At 37.2% G+C, this 27,788-nt stretch overlaps 2 protein-coding genes across 4 annotated transcripts in view; one reads left to right on the top strand and one right to left on the bottom strand.

Annotated features, from left to right (window-relative positions):
* Nucleotides 1–2,903: 2,903 nt before the first annotated feature.
* LOC121959249 (cytochrome c oxidase assembly protein COX19) lies at nt 2,904–4,775 on the bottom strand. Its single transcript, XM_042508476.1, has 3 exons — nt 4,605–4,775; nt 3,321–3,432; nt 2,904–3,219 (listed from the first exon to the last, which is right to left on the bottom strand). Exons 1-3 carry the CDS (start codon nt 4,684–4,686, stop codon nt 3,126–3,128), a joined length of 288 nt encoding a protein of 95 aa, XP_042364410.1. The 5' UTR covers nt 4,687–4,775; the 3' UTR covers nt 2,904–3,125.
* Nucleotides 4,776–6,301: 1,526 nt separating this feature from the next.
* Nucleotides 6,302–27,788, top strand: part of LOC121959189 (arf-GAP with dual PH domain-containing protein 1) — a 36,371-nt gene continuing 14,884 nt past the window's right edge. The window contains exons 1-3 of one of the 3 annotated variants that reach the window (XM_042508401.1): nt 6,302–6,581; nt 20,466–20,593; nt 25,169–25,260. In XM_042508401.1, coding sequence (XP_042364335.1) covers nt 6,491–6,581; nt 20,466–20,593; nt 25,169–25,260 — 311 coding nt within the window. In that variant the 5' untranslated portion in view covers nt 6,302–6,490. The remainder of the gene's footprint in view (nt 6,582–20,465; nt 20,594–25,168; nt 25,261–27,788) is intronic. The other 2 variants (XM_042508403.1, XM_042508402.1) reach the window with 2 other exon arrangements.

The following is a 27,788-nucleotide window of genomic DNA, read 5'->3' on the forward strand; positions in this document are numbered from 1 at the left end:
TGAGCAAGGTGAGTGTGTCTTTGACTACAAACCTTTTGACTGCAGCAGTCAATTCAGGCAGCTAAGAATGATAAACTGTTTGTGAAATAGCATTTGCATAGGCACATATTCAATATAATACCAATGACAATGTTTATCACTCACTTTTTAACCTACACTAAATGTGCTGGATAAGATAAAAACAACAGGGAAAGGTCATTTTCTCTTGAGTCTAACAAATACACACAGAATTAGAGGCAGCCAAGATAGTTAAAATCACAGGAATTTAGCATTAAAACACATAGATACCAAACTAGCCACCAACATTGTTAGATGTTCATATTTGTTTTGAATTTAGGTTGTGACATTGGGTGACCAACCTTGACTGTCAGGGAAATGCCTCATGGCTACAGAGCCCCTAAAGGGACGTAGGGGAGAAAAAAATTATATGGTGGGAAAAGAATTCTCCTTAAAAAAACCATTAATTTTTTCAACATGATTTTTTTAATCATTTTTTCCCACTATTTACTGTTTATTCTATATTTTTTCAATCCCCTATTTTTCTTCACAACCTATTTTTTTAACAACTTATTTTTTTCACCATCTAATATTTTTTTACCATCTAATATTTTTTTACCATCTAATTTTTCTGCCACCTATTTCTTTTTCAACCACCTATTTTTTCCCACCGACAAAAATATTTTTATCCACCATCTACTTTTTCACAATCTATTTTTTAGCAACTTTCTTTCACCATCAAATTTCAAACCATTTTCAACCTTCTAATATTTTTTTTTTACCATCTACTATTTACTAACCTTATATTTTACAATCTATTCTTTTTTTTTTTAGGGCAGGTTATTCCTTCTATCCTGGGAAATGCAAATTTGCTTCCAAAGGCTTGCTTACTAGAATGTGTAGGCTCATATGACTATGACATATTTGTTGAATCTATTGTCAGGGACCATTATAACAGAGAAAAACAAATATGCAATCTGAACCATGTATTATTTATGTTAATCTGCATCTTTGTGTGTGCTGCATTTCAGGGCAGTCTCAGTGTTACAAGCCTTGGCCCAGAACCCCAGGAGTTATCATCCCCCCCTGCTGTGCGACCGTCTCAAAGGCTCACATTGAAGAGGCCTTTGTTTCCTGCGTGGAACAGAAAGAAACAACATTTTCTCATTGTGGAATACATGCATTCCTGTAAGAAAGAATATTCATTTTGTCTATGTTTGGGGTATGATGCAAAACAAATTTGAGAAAACTCCGACACAATCACCGTCCTTTAGTAACAATTTAATTCTGCCGCTAAATGTTACTTTAGATGAGGAAATAAACACTTTTTCACCTACTTCAGGAGGTTAGCCGACACCATTTTGCAGGTCAAAGTTTGGTCAGATTAAATTCTGCACAAAAGTAAGAGTAGAGTAAGACAAATATGTGAACAGCACTAAATCTGTTATTTTTTTCCCTTTTATTTTCTTAAAGAAATATGAATGAATTGTTTTTTTTGCAACTCTACAGTTTTACAACTGCGAACAAAACCCACCACTGTGTGGATCCGAAGGCCAAATGGCTCAAAAGACGACTGCAAAGGTTACAAAAAGTAAGTTTGGAAAAAAGACTTTCAGGGAAGAAATTTGACAGTGAAACATGTCCAAATGTAATGAACAAACATTTGTTTTTATTTTACCGTTTTCCTTTTTTTTTTATTGCGTGATACAACACAAGACAGGTGAGAGACATGATAGGGACAACAATATGTGTGAGACCAAAAGGACAGTGCAAAATTGGACACGGCAGGAGAAGACAAGACCAATTAAATCGAAAAAGTAAAAACAAATTGGTATACTGTGTTGTGTGTTGAGGGTGTTGAAAGGCAATTTTTAATTTAATTTTTAACAATTTTATTTTGTCCCATATTCCCTGGATAAGTGATATTGTGCATTTGCAGCAAATCAAATGCAGCATAAATTAAAGGGATGTGAATTCCTTAAATGTGTGTTGTTTTTTTTTAATTAATTTTCTACTTGTTTTTCTCCACAGAGAGGGATATGCTGCTACTGAAAGGTCTTCAACAGCAAAAATGAAGATGATGCATCATGAATAATTTAAGGTGGAGGGAGAGTCGTGCATGTGCATCATCAGCACAATTTTTTTTTAATATTCTTATTTTTCAACTTAAAAATCCCCATTGTTTTAATACATATCAAGATATTAGCTATGTGTCTTTATTGGACTCTTTAAACTAAAGTCTTATATAACCTTTCTCCATGATGTTGAGATGTTGAGTTTTGTCTGTAGATGTGCATTTACACAAACCTCAAAAATCTGTGAAGGATTTTGTCATTTAGAAAAATATAACAAAGCTTAAATAAAATAGAAATAAAAAAATAAATGTTAACACACTCACTTTGTTAAGATGCCTTTTTTTTTCCTTTACTGTATCATTAAAGGATAAGTATAGTCATTTTTTTATTATGTGGATTAAATCCTGCAAAAAGACCAACAGTGAATTTATCCTGCTAACAATTATTACCTGTGTAAGCAAAACCTGATACAGCTTTTTCTTTTGTGGCATAGAGCGCCGATATCATCCAGTAATGCTTAAGCTATTTTGTTTTGAATCCACACATGCATCATACCACTGCACTAAATACTTTTAGCAAAGCAAATCTGCAGCTTTTTCTTTTTTTTTACATTAAATTAAAAAAAAATCTTGCACATATTTAATATTTATCACATTCAATTAACACAGGGATACATAATTTCAACATAGAAAGTGGATTTTGTCATTTCACTGTTTTTAAGGGGGAAAAAAAGACATCCATCCACACAAAATGCAAGACGATACCTGCACTTTGCCAGCAGGTGTCACCATTTGGATTGTATCAAATGCAGGAATCAATCTACACTCAGAATAAACACAAAAGATTTATTCACAAGCCAAAATAGCATCTCCATATATTATAAATTATATCTTATGTACACAAAAGATTGATACAATTAGTTTGTTGTCTGTAACAAACTGAGGCCCGAAGGCGAACCAAAGTGTCCTCCTGTAGACCTGATTTCTCAAAGTCCCTGAAGCCGTTCTTCTCAGCAGTCTTTACCTTTAACGTGCTTTTGGAGGACTTGTGTCATCAGGGTTTAGTGTCTCCGCCGGCTTGGCTGGGAGGAGGATCTATCAGGTCCTTGAATCCCAGTTTCTCCAGAGGTTCCCTGGCCATCAGTTGACTGGAAAACACATGATCATGAGGACATGATCGAGCTCTGATGAAAAAACGACAATGACAATTCGAAGAGTCGTAGGCTGGATTTTTAATGAGGTGTCTTACTTGTCCATGCGGCACTCCAGGTAGTCTTTGGACTGCAGTCGGCACTTTGAGTTGTCGAAGTTGTTCTCTCGCAGGCATTTCATAAACGTCTCCTTGAAGGCTTTACATTCTCCTGAAATAATAAGCCACGTTCAGCATGCTTAACATACGTTTAAAGATTTAGGAGTTTTGTATGGCAGTTTGTGTGTTACAATGACCCCGTGGTGGAGGAAGCACTCAGATCTTTAACTTCAGTAAAAGTAACAATCCCACAGTGCATTCCTGGAGGCCATCTCCTTGGAGGGAGCTGCATCTAATCTTTCTGAAGTTTCTATCGAGGAACAACAATTGTAGAAGGTCATACTGGACACTGTTCATAGAATAACTCTCCCCCCTTCTGTTTTTTTTTTGTTTGTTTATCCATTAGATCCTCAGCTCACTAAATTACACATAATTCCTCTGTAATGAACACTTTTAAAAAGTTATTTTACTTCAATTTTCTAGGAAAAATCTCTTTTTAATGTCCTTATTTGTAGCCCCTATGGGTATCTGAGCTGGTATGTGACTTAAATATGCTGTATGCCTTTTTCTGTTTGTTGAGAAAAAAAAAAAAAAAGGTTAAAAGTAAATGAATTAATTAAATAAACAACTAAAAATTATTTAAAAGATTTATATATATGAATTGTGTTTTGTTAAAAATTTAAATTAGCAAATAGTTTTATAAAAGCCCAGCTGCAATAATCCAATAATCAGTCTATTCATCAATTAGCGCATTAACAGAAAGTTAATCTAATTTTATTTTGAATAATTTTGAAGGTTTTTGTTTGTGTATAAGATATTTCTGCATTGGCTACTTTTACTTTCAATACTTAAGTAGATTTTCTTGATAATAGCTCACTTAACTTACTAACAGTGTATTTTCAGTGTTTGATATTAGTACTTTTACATAATAAAGGATCTGAATACTTCCTCAACCACTGTTTCCATCACTCAGTGTCACAGAGCTGACCAAGATTTTCTCTACATTAAAATTAGCGCAAATGAGTCTTTTTGTAACGCGAGCTACGGCAACAGGAGAGGGACAGGTAGCGTCCTTAGCTGTTCTGTCCTCACCCTGAAAGGACAGCTGTGTGTTTACATGAAACACGTGGACAGGGTGCTGTTTAACAGCTATACAGTCTGTCTCTGCATGAATTCACCGATAATTAAAACAGCAGCCACAGACAGAGGAGCTCTCAGAGCAGAATAATCTATCACACCGGGACAAACGGGACAGTGTGAGTGTCTCTGAGTGTCTCATCCTACCAAAATGATCCAGAGGGAACGAGCCTTTGTCAGGAGCCCGAGGTTTAAAACTCTTCGAGCTGAAATTCATCGCGGTGGACATATTTGTCTTATAAATAAAGAGCCCGAAGTTAAAAAGCTGCAACTTTTCTGTGGACAACAGAAGGAAAGGCAATAGCACTCTGTTGTCGCATGAATATGACGTCGTGTTTTACATCGGGTTGTTGTCGCAACAAACAGACATTACTAGTCGATTGACACGAATTGATGATGATCGATCGGGTTTTCGATTAAGTCTAAAAATAACTTAACAAAGAAACAACAAATAACCATCAAAAATGATCGAGCTCTGGATTATTAAGTAATTTTATACACTTGGCTGTTATTTTGTCCATAATAAACTAACAATTGTATCAAGCCCCTTGAAGCAAGTTTATGATCTGTATTATTGGGCTATAAAATGTATATTATTATATTTACATTGTTAATATGTAAAAAAAAAAAATTGATTAGATTTAAATTAATTTCGAACATGCAAAAAATAAAATATAAAAAAAATATTTTTTAAAAAGTAAGAAAGAAATACCCAGCAGACATATTAAGTAAATAAAACAGGTTAAGTATTCCATGCCTGACAAGGTGTCAGAGGAAGTAAATACTTGTTTCATATTTTAAGGGGTAGGATTTCATGTTATCTGTATGATTATTTATGAAACTGGTTGAAAAAAAATAAATATTACTTGAACATAAACGTACAATCTCCTGCACACATTCTGATAAAAGAGAACCAGAGAGCCTGCGAATAGAAATAATAGCAGAATTCTAATTTTCAAAAAGAGAGAAATCCTAGTAATAATGCACAATATGGCAGAATAAAGCCTACTGATGGAATATTATACAAATATTATACAAAAAAACAAAACAAAACATTATATTATAATATAATATTTTAATTTTAAAAATAGTTTGTTTATATTTATTATTATTATTATTATTATTATTATTATTATTATTATTATTATTATTATTATTATTATTATTATTGTTGTTGTTGTTGTTTTTTTTTTTTATTTTTTATACTTATTATGTTATTATCATTGTTAGTCATTGTTGTTTTTTTGTTGTTTTTTTATATTTTATATAACTGTTCTATTAAAATGTATGTTAAAAATATAAAAAAATATTTTTTTATTGTATTTTTTTATTTTTTTTATTTATTATTATGTTACTGTTATTGTTAGTCATTGATGTGTTTTTATATCTATATAACTTTTATTAAAATGGATTATGTTACATTTTATTATTATTATGTTATTACATTATTATTGTCATTGTGAGTCACTGTTATTGTTGTTGTTATATATAATGGCTAACTTTTCAAACTATTTTAAACAAGTCAAGATGCGCACTTAAATGTGTTGTGGTTGTCCACCGCTGGATGTCTCACTTTCATAAGATTTGACAAGAAGGGGTGGAGGGGGGAGAGGAGACAGACAGGCAGGCAGGGGAGGGAGTGAATGAGGAGGAGGAGGAGGTGGTGGTGGTAACATATAAGCTTGATTATATGCAGTCAGTGAGACTCACTAATAAAGCTATCAGTGAGAGAGAGAGACAGAGAGAGAAAGAGAGAAAGGGAGAGGGAGAGGAAGGGAGAGAGAGAGAGAGAGAGAGAGAGAGAGAGAGAGAGAGAGAGAGAGAGAGTTTTTCCTCCAGCACCGGCACGGATCGTTCAGTCTCCTCCAGTGTCTTTTCTGTCTCCAGTCTTCCTCCTCCTCCTCACTTGAGATTGGAGGTGACAGGTGATCGAGCAGTCAGTCTGTCAGTCTGTCTGGCTGTCTGACTCCAGCAGTGGATGTTCTTGCGCAGGCTGCTCTCCACCGCGGTGAGGCTGGACGGATAAACTCACCATGGCTCTGGAACCGGAGGGGAACAACCGGCTCCTGCAAGACGTGCTGGCGAGACCGGGCAACGATACGTGCGCGGACTGCGGCAATCCAGGTAAGCGATAGTGATACTAATGTAGCCTGCGCATGCATCTGCAGTTAATGCATGTAAGATGCTGTGATTATCCAACTGGTGCTTCAAAACCCAACAAGTCTGAGTGAATTTGGTCCAGATCTGATGACAAAGGCCTGGCAGGACACCTGAAAACACCCTTTTTGCAGGTAAAATAAGGCCTAAGAGACTGGACTCTGGACTCAGCCTGAGCCATAAACATATAAAACACTCCTGAGTGTGTCTGTCATGGTGTGTGAGGGTGCACAAAAACATGCCAACTATGATACCTTCTTCACAGCTATTAGTGTGTCCACTGTGTGCTGCTGTTGTGGTCTGGTGTCATCATGTTCTACACTGTCAGCAACACCATACAGCTCTGTAATTATAGCTGTGTGCATTCTTTTGTTTTTCATGCACTAATTTCACCAGTGTTCTCCATTAAGCATCCCTTTCTTCACCTCTCCATCCTCTCTCTCTATCCTCTCCCCATGCATTCCCCCTTTAATCCTCTCTCCCCCCTCCTTTCTTCTCACTGAAATGGCAATAAACCAGTGAGTGGCCACAGAGGCTTCAGTACGGGCCGTACGCCCAGTGATTGGAGCCCAGCCCGCCCAGGATGCCTGTTCCTTGGCCCTGGTTACGGCTCCTCTGAGGACTGGCTGTTTCGGAGCAGCTTTTTGGAGCCGGAGGCGCTCTCGCAAAATTAGATAGCTTTGTTCTGAGCAGTGGACACTTGAAGAGGGATTTCATTTTGACCAGAGGGTGTTATCTTGTTGAGAAATAAGCAGACAAAAATGGGTCTCTGCATGGTTAGTTTTTATGTGTGTGAGTTTGTGTTGTGTGTGTGTGTGTGTGTGTGTGTGTGTGTGTGTGTGTGTGTGTGTGTATGTTGAAAAGCAGCTTTAAAGTATCTAAAATTTTTATGTGGCCTTTTGCTTTTCAGTACGACCTACTTACGTAACTGCAATTCATGCTATAGCCAGTTTATTCATACTAAGACCAAGCTATCTTTGCAACTATTGGTTGGATTGCCATTCAATTGGTTAAAGACATTCATGGCTCCCAGAGGATGAATCGTATTGACTTTGGTGATACCTTCACTTTTTCTCAAGCACCAGGGAGTTACAATTTTTAACTTATTCTGTAAAATATCTCATCATCTACACAATAGAGAGGAACAAGAGAGGAATTTTTTTTTTTATACCAACATTCATGTTCCTCAGAGGATATATCTCAGATGGTCCCCTCACTTTACCTCCAGCACCATCAACTAGTTTAAGTTTTTACTTATCCTTAAAAAATATCTCAAAATATGCACAATGGATTATAACAAAACTTTGCAGAGAAATTCATGGTCCCCAGAGGATGTATCCTGCTGAATGTGGTGCCCCCCTCACTTTTCCTCTAGCATCACCAGTGGGCTTTTTTTTTACCGATCCTGTAAAATATCTCAACAACTACATAATGTATCAACATTTCATAAAGATATTCATGGTCCCCAGAGGATGCATCATGCTGACTGTAGTGATCCCTTCACGTTCCCTCCGGCAACACTAGCAACTTAAACTTTTTACTTATTCTGTAAATTATCTCAATGTCACACACTGGTTAGCATTTAGCTCAAAGCACCAGTGTGCGTTAGTACAGCCTCACAGAGACGGCTGCAGACTTGCATGGCTCCAGGGTCTTGTTTAGGGAAAATTGGCACAATTACGATACCCATACGGCCTTATTTGACCTAAACTGTTCTGCAATGATCCACAGTGCCTGGAGGCAGCATTGGCTCTGATTGTTCCCCTGCTGAGAATGTTCATCAGTTTTGCCACTTTCACCTTTGCAGCAATCGAATTTAGCCTCGGTGAAGCGCAGTCGGGACAGATGTTCCGTGTTGTGCAGCAGCTGCCAACTAGTCAGAGAAGCTGGTAATTGCAGGGTGACTGATTGATCACAGCTTGGAAAATCTCAGCTGGTGTAGTGACTCATACATGCTTTCTTATCCCTCAACAAGTGCTCAGACTCCCTTGAGCAAGGCATGCAAACACAACTGCTTCTGAAGCTGCTTTGTAGTCAGTCAGCAGTATAACTTAAGTTAAATCAAACAGCTGCTTTCTTCCACATTTGTGTTTGGGCTCATTTCAGGAAATTTCAGGCTGCACACATGAAAAGGGTTAGGAAAGCCATCCATCAACCAAACGTATCTTTCTCCATCCCTCTGCTACTAGATCAGGCATTCCCAGGCTCATAATTCATATCTCATAATGGTCAAGATATGAATTATTGATGCTGGCTCGGCGGCTCCGTCCCAGATGGGGACAGGATCTTATCTCAGTGGCTTTTTTCGAAGAAACATCACAGTTTCATTACAGCTCAAAACACCACAAATCATCTCAGCACAGCAAAGTACAGAGAAAAACATGTACGATGGAGGATAGGTGTGAACTAAGGTTACTCGGGACATCGCAAGGGTATGTGGATTTAACACTGAAAACCTATTGACATATACTTTATCAAGATGAGCCAGTAAGGCAAGGAGAGGTATCTATGATTGCTAATGGATTTTAGCATTATCTTCTTAATTACCCAAGGATCACTTATTTATATAAACCTTTACTTAATCAGGTAAGTCCCACTGAGATCTAGATGTCATTTTCAAGAGAGACATGGATACATAATAAAAAAATTTTTAAAAAACCAATTTAAATTTGTACAATATCAATCACTAAATAAATAATATAATATAATCTAGTAAATAATATATATATATATTTAAATCATAAATGATAATAAAGCAACATAATACAATAATGAGTCAATTAAAACAAGTTGAAAACAGTCAAGGTTTATTTTTATCTTATTTATTTTGCTAAATGTCACATTTCATGCAATTTAAATGGGGCTGATGGCTGTTACCTTTGTTTGTAATCTGATTATATTTCTCAAACTACATAGGTCATAGAATTCTTTAATCATAGTGGTTCATTTGTTAAAGTCGTTGTGTAAGAGTGATTTCTAAATATGTGACATCCAGGTCATAAAAAGAAATAAAAATAAAAAAAACTGATAATTCATCCATCTTATGTGGATGGGGGGAGGGGGGGGGGGGTGTTCAGCAATATTATAAAGTTAAAAATAAAGAGGTATTTTGCCATTAGTAGATTATGTGACATTATGAACCATAGCTTCTTGACCTGGGGGTAGGAATACACACCAGGGGTCAAGTGATGAATCTCTAAATAATTAAAGGCGTAGCAGAAACCCAACTGCCAGAATACACATTGGCACTGCATGTGTCTGTAAACCGCGGAGTTTAAACTTCACATTTCTTTTTAGTTTTCAACAATTCCATGGTTCAGGCACAAAACCCACTTGGTTAAGAAAAGATCATGGTTTGGCTTAAAATCCCTGGTTTTGGTGACACAATCCCCACTGGAAAGGTACAAATGTCTTGTAAAAAATCGACTGCTTTCCATGACACTATCACTGCTGGAAACACATTTGTTGTTTATTGGCCTCAAACAGTTGTCTGCAGAGGTCTGCAGCTTAGCAGCCATCTCTGAAATGGGGATAGTATTGATTCCGGTATTGATTCCCCAGATTTCAGGTGGTTGGAAAAACACTTGAAAAGCAGTTCCAAACCACTTGATATAAAAATATTCACTTGTAGAGACAAATTTCACATGAATCTTCACAATTAAAAATTCCTCCGTAATAATGACAGTAATAAGCAAATACCTCTTTGATAACAAACATGTTATTTTATTATTAACCAAATGGGTTTATATATGGGCATATAGGTTATACTGGGTCTCCATGAAATAAACCAATTAACAAAATCACTGTATAAAGCCTGCAGGCATTAGGTGATCGTTACAGCCCAGATCCAGGTGACCTAGTGAAAAGAGGTCCTTAATATTCCCTCTACGCAGGTTTCAGACAGCACAAAATCACTCTAAAACAGCAAAAGACAGCATTGAAGCCTCAAAACAAGAGATTTTGGCTGACAACATCAGCCAACATAAAGTCTGCATTTGATTTAGGAAAGATCAGAGTGTCTGTGTGTGCCTTTCTTCACCTCTCATAAGCCTTCAGTAAGGGTGTCGTCAACCCTGATTGGCCCAAAGGGGAAATGCACCAAGATGCTCCCAATTCTTAATTAGGAGTCAGTCCCCACACCCTGTGAAACAAGTGATCTGAGTAACCCTCCAGTCAACTCAGGGGGATCTGTGACATTCAGCTAAAATATACGAGAAAAGAGGAAAATAACATCAAGGAATAAGGGCCTGCTACAGTGACCACATGTGGGTATATGGTCACTTTTTGTGGCGTAGTCCTTGGTGGAAACACAGTAACGTCATGCTAAACAAGACAGAATCTTGTTTTGTTGTTTTTTTAGTCTCAAAAAGTGGTTTTATCTTGCGTAAAAATCATCTTGCTTCTATCCAGCATCCCCTCCACTTCCCGATGACAAAGTCAGCTCATATACTACGTCACATACTGTATTGTTTATTACTATGTACTTTTATTTGCAAAAAGTGAAAATCACTTTTTTCATCAGGCCGCTCACAACTTCAGCTCAGCTTTTGGACTAGAAAAATAGTTTTAGTGTGGGTGGAAGGCTGAAAAAGAGAAAAAGATGCATGACTAAATTCAACTGTCTTAAGGTGGACATGTGCAAAGATTTGCTACCCTTAAGTCAGAACCCAATTATGTCCCAAAAAAAAAAAAAATTGTAATGTTGGATTTTTACTCATATTCATTCACTCATAAATCATTAGCATTTTTTTTAAAGATACTTTATTAGGTGGGGTTTTTTAATGTCCATTCCAGTGGAGGAAGAATCTGAATGCAGAAATCATGCAAATAGTAAAAATGGCAATAATAATAACTTTTTTCAACAAAAAATGTAAGATAATTTATTTTTCTTGAATATATATATATATATATATATATATATATATATATATATATATATATACTCGTTTTTGTGATTGTGACTAAAAACATCCTCGATTTCTGAGGTTTTGTATCATTATCACCTTATTTCATTACCTTATCAAACCTTATCAAGACCAATTCTTTCTAATATTCCGGTGAACTTAGATCCACTATCCATTTCACCGGATTCTGAGTAAAAGCTATAAATCTTTCAGATGATATTTGANATATACTCGTTTTTGTGATTGTGACTAAAAACATCCTCGATTTCTGAGGTTTTGTATCATTATCACCTTATTTCATTACCTTATCAAACCTTATCAAGACCAATTCTTTCTAATATTCCGGTGAACTTAGATCCACTATCCATTTCACCGGATTCTGAGTAAAAGCTATAAATCTTTCAGATGATATTTGATATTTTGACATGTGTATGCAGTATAACATCTCATGTGTACTTTAAATAAAGTTTAAACACAAACTATGCACTTCGACATTATGATTAATAGACTGAAACGTGCCTTGCTCTTCCTCCTTTCCTCATGGTCGGCCATGCTTGTTAAAAAAGAGGGTGTGTCTCCACTGCAGTCCACTTTAAATGATGTGTAACAGTGTGATTGGCTTACAGACATCCCATCAAATAATTAAGTGCATTTGGGTGGAATCAGATGACAGTCATCAAAGATCTAAACATCCTAGAAAGGTAATGTCAATTGGAATGATGTATCTGAACAAGTTAATAAAATGTGTTAACCTCAATGTGATTCGCTAACAAAGCAACAATTTGCACGTATAGAGTGAAATATACCAGTGATAAATTTTTCTCCCATCAAACCCACCACAGAAACTTACCAAATCTGTATAACAAGAAAAGCAATGCTAAGGGTCTCCAATATGGCTGCAGCATTAAATCACATGAAAGCTGTCTATTGTATGTGAATCTGCAGGTTACAGAGTAAACTAAGACTATCACATCATCAGCAGTGACCTGTCTGTCCTCCCTTAACCTTGTCTCATCTTCCCATCTCAGATACAACATCCATTAAGCAGACAGACAGCCTGCTGTAATTTGTCTGAAAACTCACAAAGTGGCAACATCATTTGTCCTTTTTTTTAATGCTTAGTCATTCTTACTCTGCCCTTCCTTACCTTTGCGTTTTTTTCCCCCTATCTTTTCTCTGCTGGTGTGCTCAGATGAGACTCGCTGCGAGGCTGAGCTGGGAGCTTATACGGCAGGGTTTCTCTGTAGCTCAGCAGCGTTGTAGTTCTGTCCTTCGCTAAGGACACACAAACGAGTAATTCCCACCGGAGAGAAGCCTCAGCGGTCCTCTGGGGTGTGTAAGGAAGGTGTTTGTCGAACAGCAGAAACAGCAGGAACGATGATGAGATAGGAAGGGGGTTCAGGCTCCTATGGCAGCGGGCTCATAGCTTTCCAGACTATTTGTCAATGTTTTTTAAGGAAAGTTGGAGAAAACAAAAACTTATCTGCATTTCCCATTGCAAGTGTTGAGATAAAAACTGGTGTGAGTAAGTGAGATCTGGCCCGAGCTACTTAAATTGTTGGTAATGTGTTTGCTGCATAAGTTGAAAATTTTATTCCCATCTTTACATAGATGCATTGTATTGTTTTATCTGCAGTTTAGTTTAGTAGTTAGTAAGATAATTAATCCTTTGAAACCTTGAGTGACATCACTTTTCTTGTGCTGCTTTCAGATGCCTCTCACAAATATTTAAACATTTTAAGCCCAAGCAAATTAGTTCAATTTCTTTCAAAAACAGAGGGGAAAAAAAGGCAATGAGCAACTTGGTCATAAATGTTTCACAAACTGCAATAAATGAGTAGATTTAGAAAATTATTTTTAAAAGGCATGAGAAAAATGTTAAGGGAAACTTAGAAAAAAGCTAGAGAAAAATTGTTTATAATTATCATAATTATATGATACAAAATTAGGATACAAAATTATTAATTAATTAACTAACTAATTTTCATGTAATTTTCTTGTACTGTTTACTAATTTCTTGCTAATTTTTGGGTCATTTGTTCTTTAGTTGCTTATTACCTTCTCATGTTTTTAAAAGGAATCAATCCAGTTTGCTCAGGTTTCAAGGGTCAAATGTCAACTTGTCAAATTTGTCGACAAAAGTGCATTCAACCTTTGTGAATCTCCATTTAAATAAGTAACTGACATAAAAAAAGAAGATACCTCTGTGACATTTCACTTGGCTCCATGCTCCTTTTTTTCTAGCACATTCATGCCACTGAACTTGACAAGAAAAATGAAAAAGCCCCCTAGTCTGCCGCAGAGCCCTGTTAAAAGCTCCTGTCTGGTGCAAAAAGATTCTATTTCCTGTTTATAGTGCGTTTAAAAAACCTGCATATATGTGTTACTTTCAGATGCAAAAGGGTAAAAGATTGTCGAATGCATTGCATCAGTTACGACAGAGCACTGAAGTCACACTTGCATTAGCTGATTGGCATCAGCTGCTCCATTCATGCTTTACTTTCAGTGGCTCATTCTTCAGCTGCTTGGCTACCAGCTGCATAAATTATATTCATGGAGGTATGCAGCGCAATCATTATAACCTTTTACTCACTGACCACTCATCTATACCAACATTCCAACTCTGTTCACTACTGCAGCTTCCTCCACTAACCCAAACTCCTGCTTATGCACACAATTTTTGGAAATTGTGACTTTAAGATTATATCTTCATGTATGCACTATCACAGAGAACAGGCCTCAAATCTCTCTGTGGAGCCATCTGCTCTAAAATGTCAATTCCTTGACGTGTCTTTGAAACAGCTTGCTGAAACAGACAGTTTGAAGGTCACCGGCTGGAAACTTGGAACTGTTGATAAATGGTGGGTTGTCCTAAACTTCCTTGGTCAAAGTGCAGCATTTGATGACGTCAACCCCTTGTTCTTCTTAAAAACTGTGTTATTGGTAGGCCAGTACTGTATTCATTTATTTAGGTTAATTTGAGCAAAGACATGACACTTCATGGTGGATAAAGATACCAGTTCATTCAATACAAAAGTCAGATGTTAGAGTGTATTGTTGTGTTGTTTGTAGTGTTTTTTGTATAGTGGGAAAGGAGCTGTAGAGATTGCATGATAATGAGGGATGTGAATTGACGAGATTTTATTGATACCAATGCCATTATCGATTTTGCTTATCAGTACGAATTTTTATCGATTCCTGATGAATTTTGTGCATTAAAAAAACTTGGCCTGTATAGGTTATCAGCATTGACCCAATTGTTTTAATGTCTCTGAGTCTGAACAAAGTGGTACCAGTTCTCAACTGGAACTAAGTTCCCATCCATTAAGTACTCAGATTATTTGGTATTTAAATCTACTTAATCTTGTGTATCAAAAAAAAAGGGATTGTGATTACGCTTTTCAAAAATAAATACACTCAACAAACCAAACATGCTGTTTGGAGTTAAGATTTAAAGGCATAATATTCAATAAAAGCAAATGACTTTGTCATTCTGTGTCCCCTCTAAATTCGAACGTTTTTGCAGGTCTGAGTTCCTTTTTTTTTCTCAACAGCAGTTTAAGAGGTTTGAGTTGTAGGCTAGATAAATAACCGTTAAGTTTCACTTGCATTCCACCTGGCATTCTGCTGCTCTGTCTGTGCCCAGAGTATAGTCTTTGCCTCGACAGTGTGGTGCAATGCATAACCGCACAGTATATATATTCCAATAGCACTCCTGATAAATGGTCCAGCTCCAAAAATACAAAATCAATGTGTGGAGGTAGATGTTTTGATCATGGCAGGCCGCCACGCATAAATGATTGTGTGGGAAACCCTACCTCAACGACAGCAAGAAATATAACACAAATTGCAGCCATACACAGACACAATTTAACAGATTCAATTGGAATATCTTATGTGTAAACTTTATTGTATGTTCACCCTTAAAACCACGTGCTGTATAAAAAAATAGCCTTTAGAAATGAAGAAACCTTGATGATTTTCTTCTGAAAGACTCAGGCATTTTACAAATACAGGGTCAAGATGAGGTTAGACAAAAGTTGAGTAAAATATAAGACTGCTGTAGAAATAAAAGCCTGTGCCAGTGCCTGAGGGGTTTAGCCAAGACACGAGAGGGTCACAACCTCTGTTGTCAAGTCATTAACCCCCACCGTGAAGCAGCCAACAGACTGATGTGTACAGACATACAAATGAACTGCTGCAGATGCAGAAAAGTGCCTGCAAATGCTCACAGGCACAGGGGCTGCCATTGTTTAAATGCCCCCTCATTCATTTCTCCCGCATCTGCCCTGCAGTAACGCCACAGGCACTCCTTTCTTCAACCTGGTGCCGTCGAATCAAAAGCTCTGTTGTCTCACCAGCAAGCGCCGCCTGCGAAATTTGACTTTTTTCTTTACAATTCCTCCGAGATGGAGCAGCAGCTCTTTAACAAACAGCATATGCATGGCGAAACAAAATGAGAGTCACACTACATCAGGAGTTTTTCATCCTCCTGTTCGCTACAACTGTGTGTCTGTCATTCGCAGCAATCCTGTCTCTGAACATGTAAAGGAGGAAGTCCTATGTGAGTGTGTGTGTGTGTGTGTGGTTAGTCAGTCATGCGGCCACAGTAATCTCTATGAGTGCTGTCTGCTTCTCCATAAGGCCTGACTCAGACGGCGATGACCTCACCGCTGAATGGCTGTGTGTTTTCGTGTCAGCAGGGTTGTGTGTAGGTGTGTATTTTGCGTGTTGCTGGCAATAAAAGGAGATGTAACAAATAAAAAAAAAGGCAAGTGGTTTGATTTACGTGCATCTAAGCGCCATCTCAAGTGCTTTGTGCTTGATCACAATCCTGAATGATTTCAAGATTTAGGTGACATTTATAAAAAATATTGCCTACTTGTCTGGGGTTAAAAGAGATAAATTGAAGAAAGATTATCGTAGATGCCAGTAACGGCCCTCGGGGGATTTTGTGCGCTCACATCATCTCTCTGCATGATGAAGAACCCACACTCTTCCTCCCATCCCTTCCTCCGCACCTCCTACCTCTCCTCCTCCATCACCTCCTCATCTCCGCAGTCGGGCTCTGTGGCATCTCCATCTATGCTTTCTCCAGCCTCAAGAGGACGCAGAAATGCATGAGTAGTATTTTTTTTTTGCCCTCTTTTCCCCCCTTTCTCTCTCTTTTACGATTCCCTTGAGTGTTCCACGCTCTCACAGTGCTTGCATGTGTGTATTCACATGGCTTGCGCGCACCATGCTGAGGGCCTCCTTGTGTGAAAAATGGCAGCTGCAGAGAGAGAGATGGAGAGAGACTGTGGTGATTTTTGAGTGTTGCCCGTCGGGGACATAGCACTCATGGCTGCTTGTGGCCATGCATAAACTATGCATGTTAACACGTGTGCAAATACTTGGTGCAATACACACACACACACACACACACACACACACACACACACACACACACACACACACACACACACACACACACACACACACACACACATATATCAGTCCTGGCTGATTTTTTTAGCATATGGAAGTTGTATTTACATTGGCCTGTACCAGTAATACAGCTTGCAGCCCATGGGCCAAATCTGGCCCCTGATAGGGTTGTGGGTGGCCCCACAACCATTTTCTAATTCACATTGAAAATAAAGTGATGCACACGGGGAATTGTTTTGTTTTGTTTTCTTTTAGTATATATAAGGTGCCAGAGTGCATAAAACAGCATCAGAATAGATCTTGTTTATTAAAAAGGTGTCAGTGGAGGATCCCCACACCCCCTAAAAGAGGTCCCAGCTAAGCCCCTAATGTCCTCAAATCCTAGAGACATCTGAAAATCCTAAAAACGTCCTAAAATCCTAACGACGTCCTTTAATCCTGGAAATGTCTCGAAATCTACAAAATGTCCCAAAGTCATAAAAATGTCCTAAAATCCTATAAATGTCCTAAAATTAGAAACATCCTAAAATTCTAAAATCCGAAAAACGTCCTTAAATCCTAAAAACGTCATCCTAGAAACATGTTAAAGTCCTAGAGATTTCCTAAAATCCGGAAAACATCCTAAAATTCAAGAAACATCCTAAAATCCTACAAACATCCTAAAGTCTTAGGAATGTCTTAAAATCCTACAAAGGTGCTGAAATACTAGAAATGCTAGAACCCATGTATCATGCTAAAAATACCAAACTTCCATTGCTTTCTGAAATGTGAGGATTTGCTGCTTTTCTCTCTTTAATATGAGTGTAAACTAAATATATTTGGGTTTTGAAGGCTAATGGAACAAAAGAAAGCATTTATGGATGTCACCTTGGACCCTTGAAATGTAACTGGCAGGTTAAATGGCAGTGAAAATAAAAAATAGTTGAAGTAAAAGAAAATGACCATCTGATCCAAATTTATTTATGACTTATTAGGCAGATGCTTTTAGCAGCCTCATAAAGGTAGTGAATTGCATCTTTTTGTTTAAGAAACAAAGGATAATAGACAGATTCACTGATCGTGGAAAATCTTTTTAGTTAAATGCAGATTTATACTTTCCAGCATCATTAATAATGTATTATAAAACACTTTTACAGGGTTTTAAAATAATTATCTGGCCTTAAACGTCATTATATAGTCTTAAATTTGAATTTGTTAGGTCTTAACTGCCACAAAATTGCCACTTAACAAAAATCATTAAATTTAATTGTCTGATATCTGCAGAAATCTGTTATATAGTTGTTGTTTTTTTAACAGACTGCATGTGACTGATTAACCCTTTGAAAGCTCAGAAATTTGGCTAGGACAGGAAATTAGCAAGGCTTACCCTAACCCTAACTCTAACCCCTAACCCTAAACCAAGAAAATTACATGGAAATAAGCAAAAATTTATTTTAAAAAAGAAAAAAAAAGAGAAAAAAAACCCAAAAATAAATAATCAAAAAAAATTCTGTAACATATTTTTATATATATAATTAAGAGAGTTATAAATATAGTTGTGTGGACATTTTTTTAAATTTTTTTTTTTTTTTTTACATTTTTAATGATCCCAACTGCTAATTTGAGGATAATTTCCTTGTCACGTTTTCCATTTACATTATATTTTTTCTTTTTTAAATATTTTTCCAAGTTACAGGACATTTCTTGATGAGTTGTTAATTTTTTTCAAAAGAAACATCTGACATCTGAATGCAGCACAAGAAAATGGGTGTTAATGGGTTAATTTGTTAATTATTAATTTGACTGATTCATTTCCCAGTCAATAAAATATCAGATAATGGTGAGGAAGGCTTATCACAGTCTCCCAGAGTCACAGATAACATTAAACAAGAGAAATCCGTATTACATTTACCAAGTTGCACTTTTAAAGTGCTTCTTCTTGTACACTCACTGAGCTGTTATTTGGACCCATCAGATTATTTCTACCTTCAGCATAAAACTCCAATCTGCATTTTCATCTCTCTCTGTTCCCTTATTTTCTGACACTCAGCTCTCACCACACTCTGTCTCTCTCCATCTCTCTCCCTGCCACCGTCTCTGACACTCTGCCTCTCTGCCTCTCTGCCTCTCTGACTTTGACATCTTCATTTGCATGGACAGAATCAAAGTCTATGTGTGATACAGTGACTCAGATGTACCTTTGCTGAACACCCACGGATGCTGCTGCTGCTGCATCACGCTGCAGAGAAAGAAAAAAAAAAACTTTTTTTGCACATTCTGTCTGACTACTGATGGGGCTGTTGGTTTTTGTAGAAATGCAGTCAAAATGTGTGCTTAGTCACATGCTCATGTTGGCAATAAGCAGCATATGGTCTGTGCAGAAATGTGTGTGTGTGTATGTGAAGCCAGGATGTGTGTGTGTTTGTACTTGTCTGATTTCTCATCTTCTTTAACTCTTTGAAACCTGAGCAAATTGGTTGGATTTCTTTTAAATACAGGGGGAGAAGGCAACGAGCAACTTAACAAGACATGGCCCAAAAAATTAGCAAAAAAAATACTGACAATAATAATGAAAGTCAAAAACCTAAAAAATGAACTAAAAAACGGATTAAAATGAAATGAATAAATGAATGAATGTATATAGATGCGGGTGTGTGAGTATTTATTTTATATATTTTGTTATATTTTTCTGTAACATATTTTTAAATATAGAATTATTAAATTATGAATATAATTTTTCTGTGATAATTTCCTAATAATATATATATTTTTTTTAAATCCTAATAATCCTCCCTAAATTTTAAAACTTATTTTTATGAAAGTTGTTGTCACTTTTTTTTACTAATGTCTTGCAATTTGTGAAACATTTCCTGCCAAATTGGCCATTGCTATTTTAGTTTTTGAAAGAAGTCAAACAAAAATGCTCAGGTTTCAAAGGGTCAAATTAGCTTTTCAGAGGTGCCTGAGTGCAGCTCAAGAAAACTGGTGAAGATCCAGGTTTCAAAGGGTTAAAGTGCAAAATATTGTATAGAAATGTGTTTATTTGCAAGGTGCGCGTGTGTATGCATTTTGGAGCCTGGTGATGTACCTAACCTGATAACTACCTCGGCTGCATTCTGATCAGATCTCAGGCAGTCTGTTTCCTGTCAGTGAGCAAAATAGGATTTCCCCCAAATCATGTTTTGCTCTACTTTATGAGCAGGGACATACTCGACCAGAGTCCCTTGTAATATTTGCTTCATTTACTTTGCTCCTATTACCCCCTAACAGCGCCAGCATCAGCACTTTCAGTATTTATAGCCTGAACCTTGAGCTGCTGCTCCCTTTGTTGCAGCGCTTTTATGACAAGATTTCCTCACCCCTCCTCCTTTATCTCTCCTCAACCCCATCGCCATTCTCTCTATCATTTCTCTGTTCCCAATTTCATTTCCTCCCTTCTCTAACGCTCCCCAAACTCAATTCTCTTCCATTCACCTCCATGCTTGATCTCTCTATGTCCCCTGCCTCCCTCCCCTTCTCTCTCTCTCTCTCTCTCCTGCAGAGCCGGACTGGGCGTCGCTGACTTTGGGTGTGTTTGTTTGCCAGGCCTGCTCGCTCCTTCACCGGAGCATTCCCCACATCAGCCGAGTCAAGTCTATCCAGGACACGTGGGATGCCAGTGACGTGGAGGTGGGGCTGCAAAAGAAACCGTACACTGTACTCGAATTGCAGAACCCCACCTTAGACATATCTTTTAAAAACATGCACACATCTTAAATAAAACATCAGTTCCCCCTTATCTTTGTCGCAATTCATTCAGCTTAATGCATTATGATTCTCAAGTTATCCCTTTAAAGCCTGGTTAAATTGCCTTTATCTCTTTAATAAAAATAGTTTAAAAAATAAATATAATTATTATAATTTTAAATATAGATCTCTTAAAAGCTAGAGTGTTTCTTGCCAAGTTGCAAGAAACATGTTGCGGATGTTTCTTGCCAAGTTGCTCATCTCTGTTTTACCTATGTTTCTGAAATAAACCAATTTGCCTACAGTTCAAAGATCTAAACAAAGAGGCATCTGAATGCAGCTCAACAAAAGTCCAGGTTAATCCAGGTTTCAAAGGGTTAAACAAGTGTTTTGTGCAGAAAGGCAGACTGTGCACGGCTCGTATGACAGACACGGACCAATTGTGATTCTCAGTCATATCTCAGAAAAAAATTAAGCACAAGAAAATTGATGATTGCATGGCCTTTTCTTAAAGATGCATGCCACTGCTTTTCATAAAACTAGGTCAGCTATGCCATAGAAACGTACAAAGTTCATCGTTTTTTTTTTCATTGCTTCACTCAGGATTCATCGGGTTAACTAAGTCCAAATTCTTAATTGTGCATGCTGATTGTGTGCATTTGGTAATTGAATTACATGAATATGAATACACTACAGACTAATATTATGAAGTATGGAGCCCATGGTAACTGCAGACTCTAAAACTGTCCCATCATTTAAAATTTTTTTTCTTTGTTTCTATGGAAACAGCCCAGTCAGGCGACGTTTTTGTTTTTTTAACAATATGACAGAAAAAAAGCAGGATGGGGAAACATGTCAGTGAAATAAAGGCAAAGTGATGGTTTTTATAGAGCCGTAGCAGCTCTGCTTGCTGACACATACTGTTGTTGCACATCTCATTAACTCAAATCGCTGGCTGCTGCCTATTTTTGTGCAGAACTTGTAGTTTAGGGATGATTTGTTAGGTTAAAACAGAAAGAAAGGAAATCTTGCTTTATGAAGACAATTTAAATCAGGTAAAATGCTTAAATTGTCTGTGATACCAGTGCCTAAACATATCTGTGGTCCTTGTGTAAGATGAATTCTTATCTCCTCAAGAACATTGATCTTCGGCTGATCGTGACCTCTGACCTCTCTTTGGGGGGGGAGTATTTCCTCACAAGGATCAATAAAGCACCATTCCATTAGTGAGACTGTTTACACTTTCCTCCTGTATGTGTAAAAAGAAGCTGAGCTGTTGTGCGCCTCGCAAATTCACCCCCTTCAGAAACATGTCAGCAAGAAATATGAGCTCTGTGCGAATTTGTAAACACAGAAATGCATATTTTGAGGTTGTCGTTTGGAACAAAAAATAGCTTTTCCTCTGCTGCGGAAGAGTGAAGATGTCCCCTGAATGGATCAGCGGTTTAACACCACCACTGGGTGACAAAAAGGACTTTGGAGGGAGGTGATGCTGGCATGAGTCATAAGGAAAAACAGCAGGTTTGAGAGTTGGGAGGACAATAATTGGGATGTTAAGGGGACAGCAAGTTTGTGCAAGGCAAAATCTAAGAGTAATATAGTGCAGTGGTGGGCGTTTCGAGATAAAACCCAAAGAGTATTTGATGATTGGATGATTGGATTTGATTGTAGTGTGGGGAAAAAAGGAAAGTGAAGGCTTTGAGTTGAATCTCCTGTTCTGTAATTGTAGTACTGGGAGGGTTTAGGGGTGATTTTCAGATGCCAGACTTTTATTTTTGAGACCTCTGGAGCTGTTTTGGTCCCATTCCAATAAAACATCCACAATCAGAGCGGACACTTTTGTCTAACAGCAAAAATAGAAGAACTGGGTATTGGTATTCAGTACCTTTAGGGTATTGACCAAAATAACCCAGTACCAAGTAGTATAGAAGCTTCTGCAGAAAAACAATAACTACATTTGATCCTTTTTATGCCTTTGTACCAACAATAGCTATAGCTGGATGTATGTATGTTTTCAGGTCCATCCATTCTTTTGAACATGAAATCTCAAAAACACCTTGAGGGAGTTTCTAAAAACTACTGCACAAACATCTCCTTGGATTCAATGATAAACTGGTTAGATTTTAGTGGTCATTGGTCAAAGGTCAATGTCACTGTGACCATGTCTATCTTATTTTTGTGAATGTGATTTTCTTTAACTTTAGCACAAACGTTCACTTGGCTTCAGTGATGAACTGACTAGATTTTGTTGGTCATAGGCCAAAGGCCAAGGTCACTGTGACCTTGTCCGTCTCATTCTTGTGTATGTGATTTCTCAATAACACCTTGAAGGACCTGCCTCAAATGCAGCACAAACGTTCCATTGTATTTAATGATGAAGTGATTGGATCATGGTGGTCAAAGGTCATGGTTACTGTGACCTTGCATCAGACTCATTCTTATGAACATGATATAACACCTTGATGTACACAAAGCATGGGCAGGAGACTTTATCCGTGTGTGTATATGTATCAAATGTTGAAGCCCTAATAATAGCTCACAGAGGTGAAGAAGAACAATGCAAAAGAGTAGCATGGAGAAAGGTATTGTCAGACAGCTGCAAAACTAAGAACAAAAAAATAAGAAAACACTAAAAAGCAAAAAACACCAAAACAATCAAGGTTATAGTTGTTACACTTGACCACAGAAAATAACTGTACATTACTGTACTGGGACTTGTGTGCACTGAAGTAGATGCATGTAGAACAAATTAGATTTATCATTGTTATTGTGTGAAAGTGGGAGTATGCATGTGTTGATTAATGAGGTCCCAGCTCTTTTTTTAATGTGGTGCCATCGAAAATTAAAAACAGACTTATGTGGTAAAATTTGTTGTTGCCATGTCGATGATGTAATCATGAATATCTGGTTATTTTATGAGTAATAACTGAATGTGAAGCTCTTCAGATGCTTGCAACTCAGAGTCTGTCGCAGTGAGCACAAAGAGGAGGCATATCTAAAAGTGGATACTGGAGCCGAGGTGATTATTAAATAGCTCCAAAATGTCCCTGTCTTTTGCTTTGATGACATGGACATTATGTACATGTCACATCTGAAGTGTTGAATGCATCCCTGTTTGGGAGCAGGTGTGTCACATGTTGATATCTTTGACTTCCTTTCGAGGTTCATATTAAATTTTCTGCTGCTATTTGACCTCAACAATAAAACACCTCAGTGCTGCATCCTTTCCCAGAGCCCCTCAGAGGATAAGAGAGGCGCGTTGAGGGATTCAGCCAGCTGGATTGGGCTCAGGGATTATCCTTGGATGAAACGAACAATGGAGGGAAGAAGGCAGACACGTCCCAGTGCAGTGTAGCCAATTCTACAATTAATCCCACAGCTAAAGAAGTTCTGTCATACTTTAGATTCTCTTTGCTTTAGCCCATTTTTTGTCATCTTATTTAAAGTTTAATGTTATTTTTCCAGTTGGTAGTTTTGTTGTCACCATTCTGCAGGTCCTATTTCACTGAAATGTCACGGCTGCTGTTATGTGCATGTGCTTTAAAAAGTGTTGGCATTATTTATTTTATAACGTCCTCAAGGAGCAAAGCAGTTTGTGTTCCTTTTCTCTTATTAGATTTTATTTTGAAATCCATGTGATAGTACAGGAGAAATATGTGGTGTTGCTGAAGTTGCACACTTTCAGTAATTTGGAAAAATATAGGCAAAGGTGAAGGCTTGGTTCCAAAATTGGGGTTGTACATATAAAACCACTTACAACCCAATTTTTTAGACATGCTTTTTTGCTGTGATGTCATTTTTCTTCTTCTTCTTTTCTGATTCTTTTTTTATTTTATCTTTTAATTTGTCTTTTTATTCTTTTTATTCGTTTCGATCCCACTATTTTATGATGACTTTATGATGACTATTGTTTATTTCACATTCTGTGTTTCATGCTTGTATTCTTTTTATCCTATTTAGGCTACTTTTATGAGCGGGTTCTTTAAAATTGTTTTTAAATATATTTTTCTCTTTATCATATGTCTTCTTCCTAACATGTTTTTGCCTCTGACCTTTAAGCTTGGTGCTGTATAAATAAAGTTATTATTATTTAATTTAATTTAATTTTATATAATTTTTATTTTTATTTTATTTTATTTATTTTACATACAGAGGGTTAGAGGAACCTCTGACAGAAAATTTGGAGCATCAAACATTTCATGTCCTATGTATGACTTTGTGCTTTTTTAAGGGGATGTTTGTTATTTATACAAGGGAGGGGCGTTGTGCAAAATGGAGGAAGGCACTTCAAATGATTCTTTAAGCACTGTGGAGTTATGTTTTTGGATATGGCATAGGAGAGGGACATTCAACTTTAAATAGTTGTGTCTTTTATTCATTTGAATATATCCCCAGAACTCCAAAACCCGCAAGTGTGTTTGAAAGACATGTATTATATATATATATATATATATTCTGTTAAAGTGATTATTGGATTCATTTGGATCACCAGTTTGTGTTGTTTTGTCTCCCTTTCAGTTGATGGCTGCTACAGGAAACAGTGCAGCCCGGGCCAAATATGAGCAGAAGGTTCCGGCTTTCTACTACAGACCAACACACACTGACTGCAAGTAAGTGCTGTTTCTTTTATTGTCATTTTCAAAACCCAAACACTGAAGGTGCAGCCAGTGTGAGCTTCATACAAGCAGTTTATTGTCTGAAAAGAGAAAATAGCTGCCAACTGAAGCCTGCTTGCTAGTTAACTAAAAGAAAATAGTTTGTTGAAGCTACAGACTTCAGACTTATTTTTAAAAAGTATCAAAACACTTTGCATCAACATCCACTTTGCCTGCATTAAATATTGAGTCAGTCAGTTCTCCACTGAGCTTTAATTTTGGCACCAGTCTTTCTTAAAGGTCAGTGTTTGTGTGTCAATATGTAATTTAACCTTTACTGAACAAAATATTAAAGGTGACTTGTAAGTTCACTCATGTTTTGACCACTGTTTCCTCGATAAATAGTAAAAAGGCAGAGTGGTGTGTCATTTTTTGTTGCTATTGCTAACAGGAGCTAGCCGGCTACAGTAATGCTGTGTTCCATTCAAAATCGGAGGTCAGAATTTCAAGGTCAGAAGGTCAAAAAAACTTCTGACTTCCAAGAGTTCCAGGTGCACATTACCAAATGGCAAGAAAATGCTAATATAATCCTAAATACTAATATTTTGACATCAATTTACATGCAGAACAGGTTTTATTATATTATAGTAAATGTATTATTTTAAATAAATACATGCAAATATACTTTATGTTGCCTTTTAGATGATTTCTCACCATTTACAATGTACGCCTCCATGGATGCTGCCATTGTTGTGTGACGTCAGACCGCTGAAGTGTTGTACATGGATTTGGCCTAAGATCTAAAGTAGGCACTCTGACTTTGAGTGGCACTTTATTGTACTTTCTCCAGTAGGAGGTCTGAATATCTGGACCTCTGACTTTGAATGGAACGCAGCATTAGGCTGCCTTTTTAATGACAGACATTTTGACAAAAGCACAGGTGTAGACAATAAGACTGATGATGGCTCCATAGAACAAAGTCATCGTTAGTGTTATTAGTAACACCCTTGCTTTTCCTACAATGACAATTCAAAGTGTCTTCTGTGAAAAAGACAGAGCAAGACAGCTAACTTTTGATATGGAGCTGTCAATTATCTTTGCAGATAGCAGCCATTGCAACAACAAAAAACTCATGCAGCTGATGTTTTTTACCCTTTAGTTCAACACCGTAGAGCTAAAAGGTAATTAAAAAAAATCTAAAAAGGGTGAGGTTTAATATTTGCAAAGCTTTGGACCCGTCCATTGGGAGTAACAAAAGCTTCACAGGGGGTCAAGAGGCCTTCCTAATTTTTAATATTTAATTAAATTTTTTTGTCTTAAATATACAATGGGCCTGCATTTCAACATTTCCTTAATGCCTGTGAAGAAAGCTAGGTGAATAATTAAAGTATAGATTATTATTCAAGGTAGAAACTTTTAAATTTTTTACAAGATGCTAGTGAAGACCAGTAAAGGGTCAAAATTAACGCCTTCACCCGGGTGTTGGGTGGATCAGAGCCAAGGCAGATAAATACCTTTGACTATTGCAGAGTCATTCGACCGGGGTGCGAATGCCGATTGTAATCATTCCTATAACATGCAAAATACAGATGTTAGTGGGTATTTGTGGGGAAAACAGTTGACAGACATCCTTGAAGGAAAAACCACTGCTATAGAGTGTTAATTATCTGTGGGTATGTTATAAAGAACAACCCTTTCGGGTGCAGTCATTTGATTTATTGTTAATATAAAAACATTCGTGCAGCTTTAAGGTCTTATTTCTGTATATGATATTGGCCCATGTGGAGCTCCACAGTCCTCTCCCCACACTGCCTCAAAGTGAATGTGATAAAAAAAAAAAGAAGAAACAAAAAGCTGAACGCAGAGGCGGTAACACTGCATGCTGATAAGTGCTAAAGTGATGCAAACACTGTGTTGCACAGAGGGACATTGTGACTGTAAATGGAGATATAGTATACTGTTTCACACCTCACTGCATTTATCACTTTAATATCACTTCCTCTTTCTATACAAAAAGCCCCCATGGTGGACTATTTCATGTTTATGTTTTAAAACTAAAGAAGATAAATGAAGTTTAAGCTTTTTTAACAAGCTCACAGTTGTGTAAGCATACATTTGAACTTTATCTGGAGGCTGCTAGACAGTACAGACTATTCTGTACCAACAAATGTATATTTTTGAACCTGCCTTCAGTAATACTTCTTCTTTTCCTTTTCTTTTTCATAGAGTTTGGTTGTATAAGCCGAGCTTGTGACACAGATTTACCTGGGCATTTTCGGCTCGTCCGTTCATCTCTGTCTGCCTCCCTCCAACACAATTTGATTGAAATAGAAACAGAACTAAGACACGCAGAGCTCAGATGAAAGAGAGTTGTCTTTCTCAGCGTCTGTGCCATCGTGTTTAGAGTTCACTCTCTCCACTCCCCTGAGATCTCTGGATTTTAGTTCCAATTCGGTGTCACTAGAAGGTGTCGTTCAAAGAGATATCTGCTAAGAGTACGACACGTTACCTCTCGATGCTGATTGAAGGGTTATTTGCAGCCT

The sequence above is a fragment of the Plectropomus leopardus genome, chromosome 19, assembly GCF_008729295.1.
Source record: "Plectropomus leopardus isolate mb chromosome 19, YSFRI_Pleo_2.0, whole genome shotgun sequence".
Lineage (NCBI taxonomy): Eukaryota > Metazoa > Chordata > Actinopteri > Perciformes > Serranidae > Plectropomus > Plectropomus leopardus.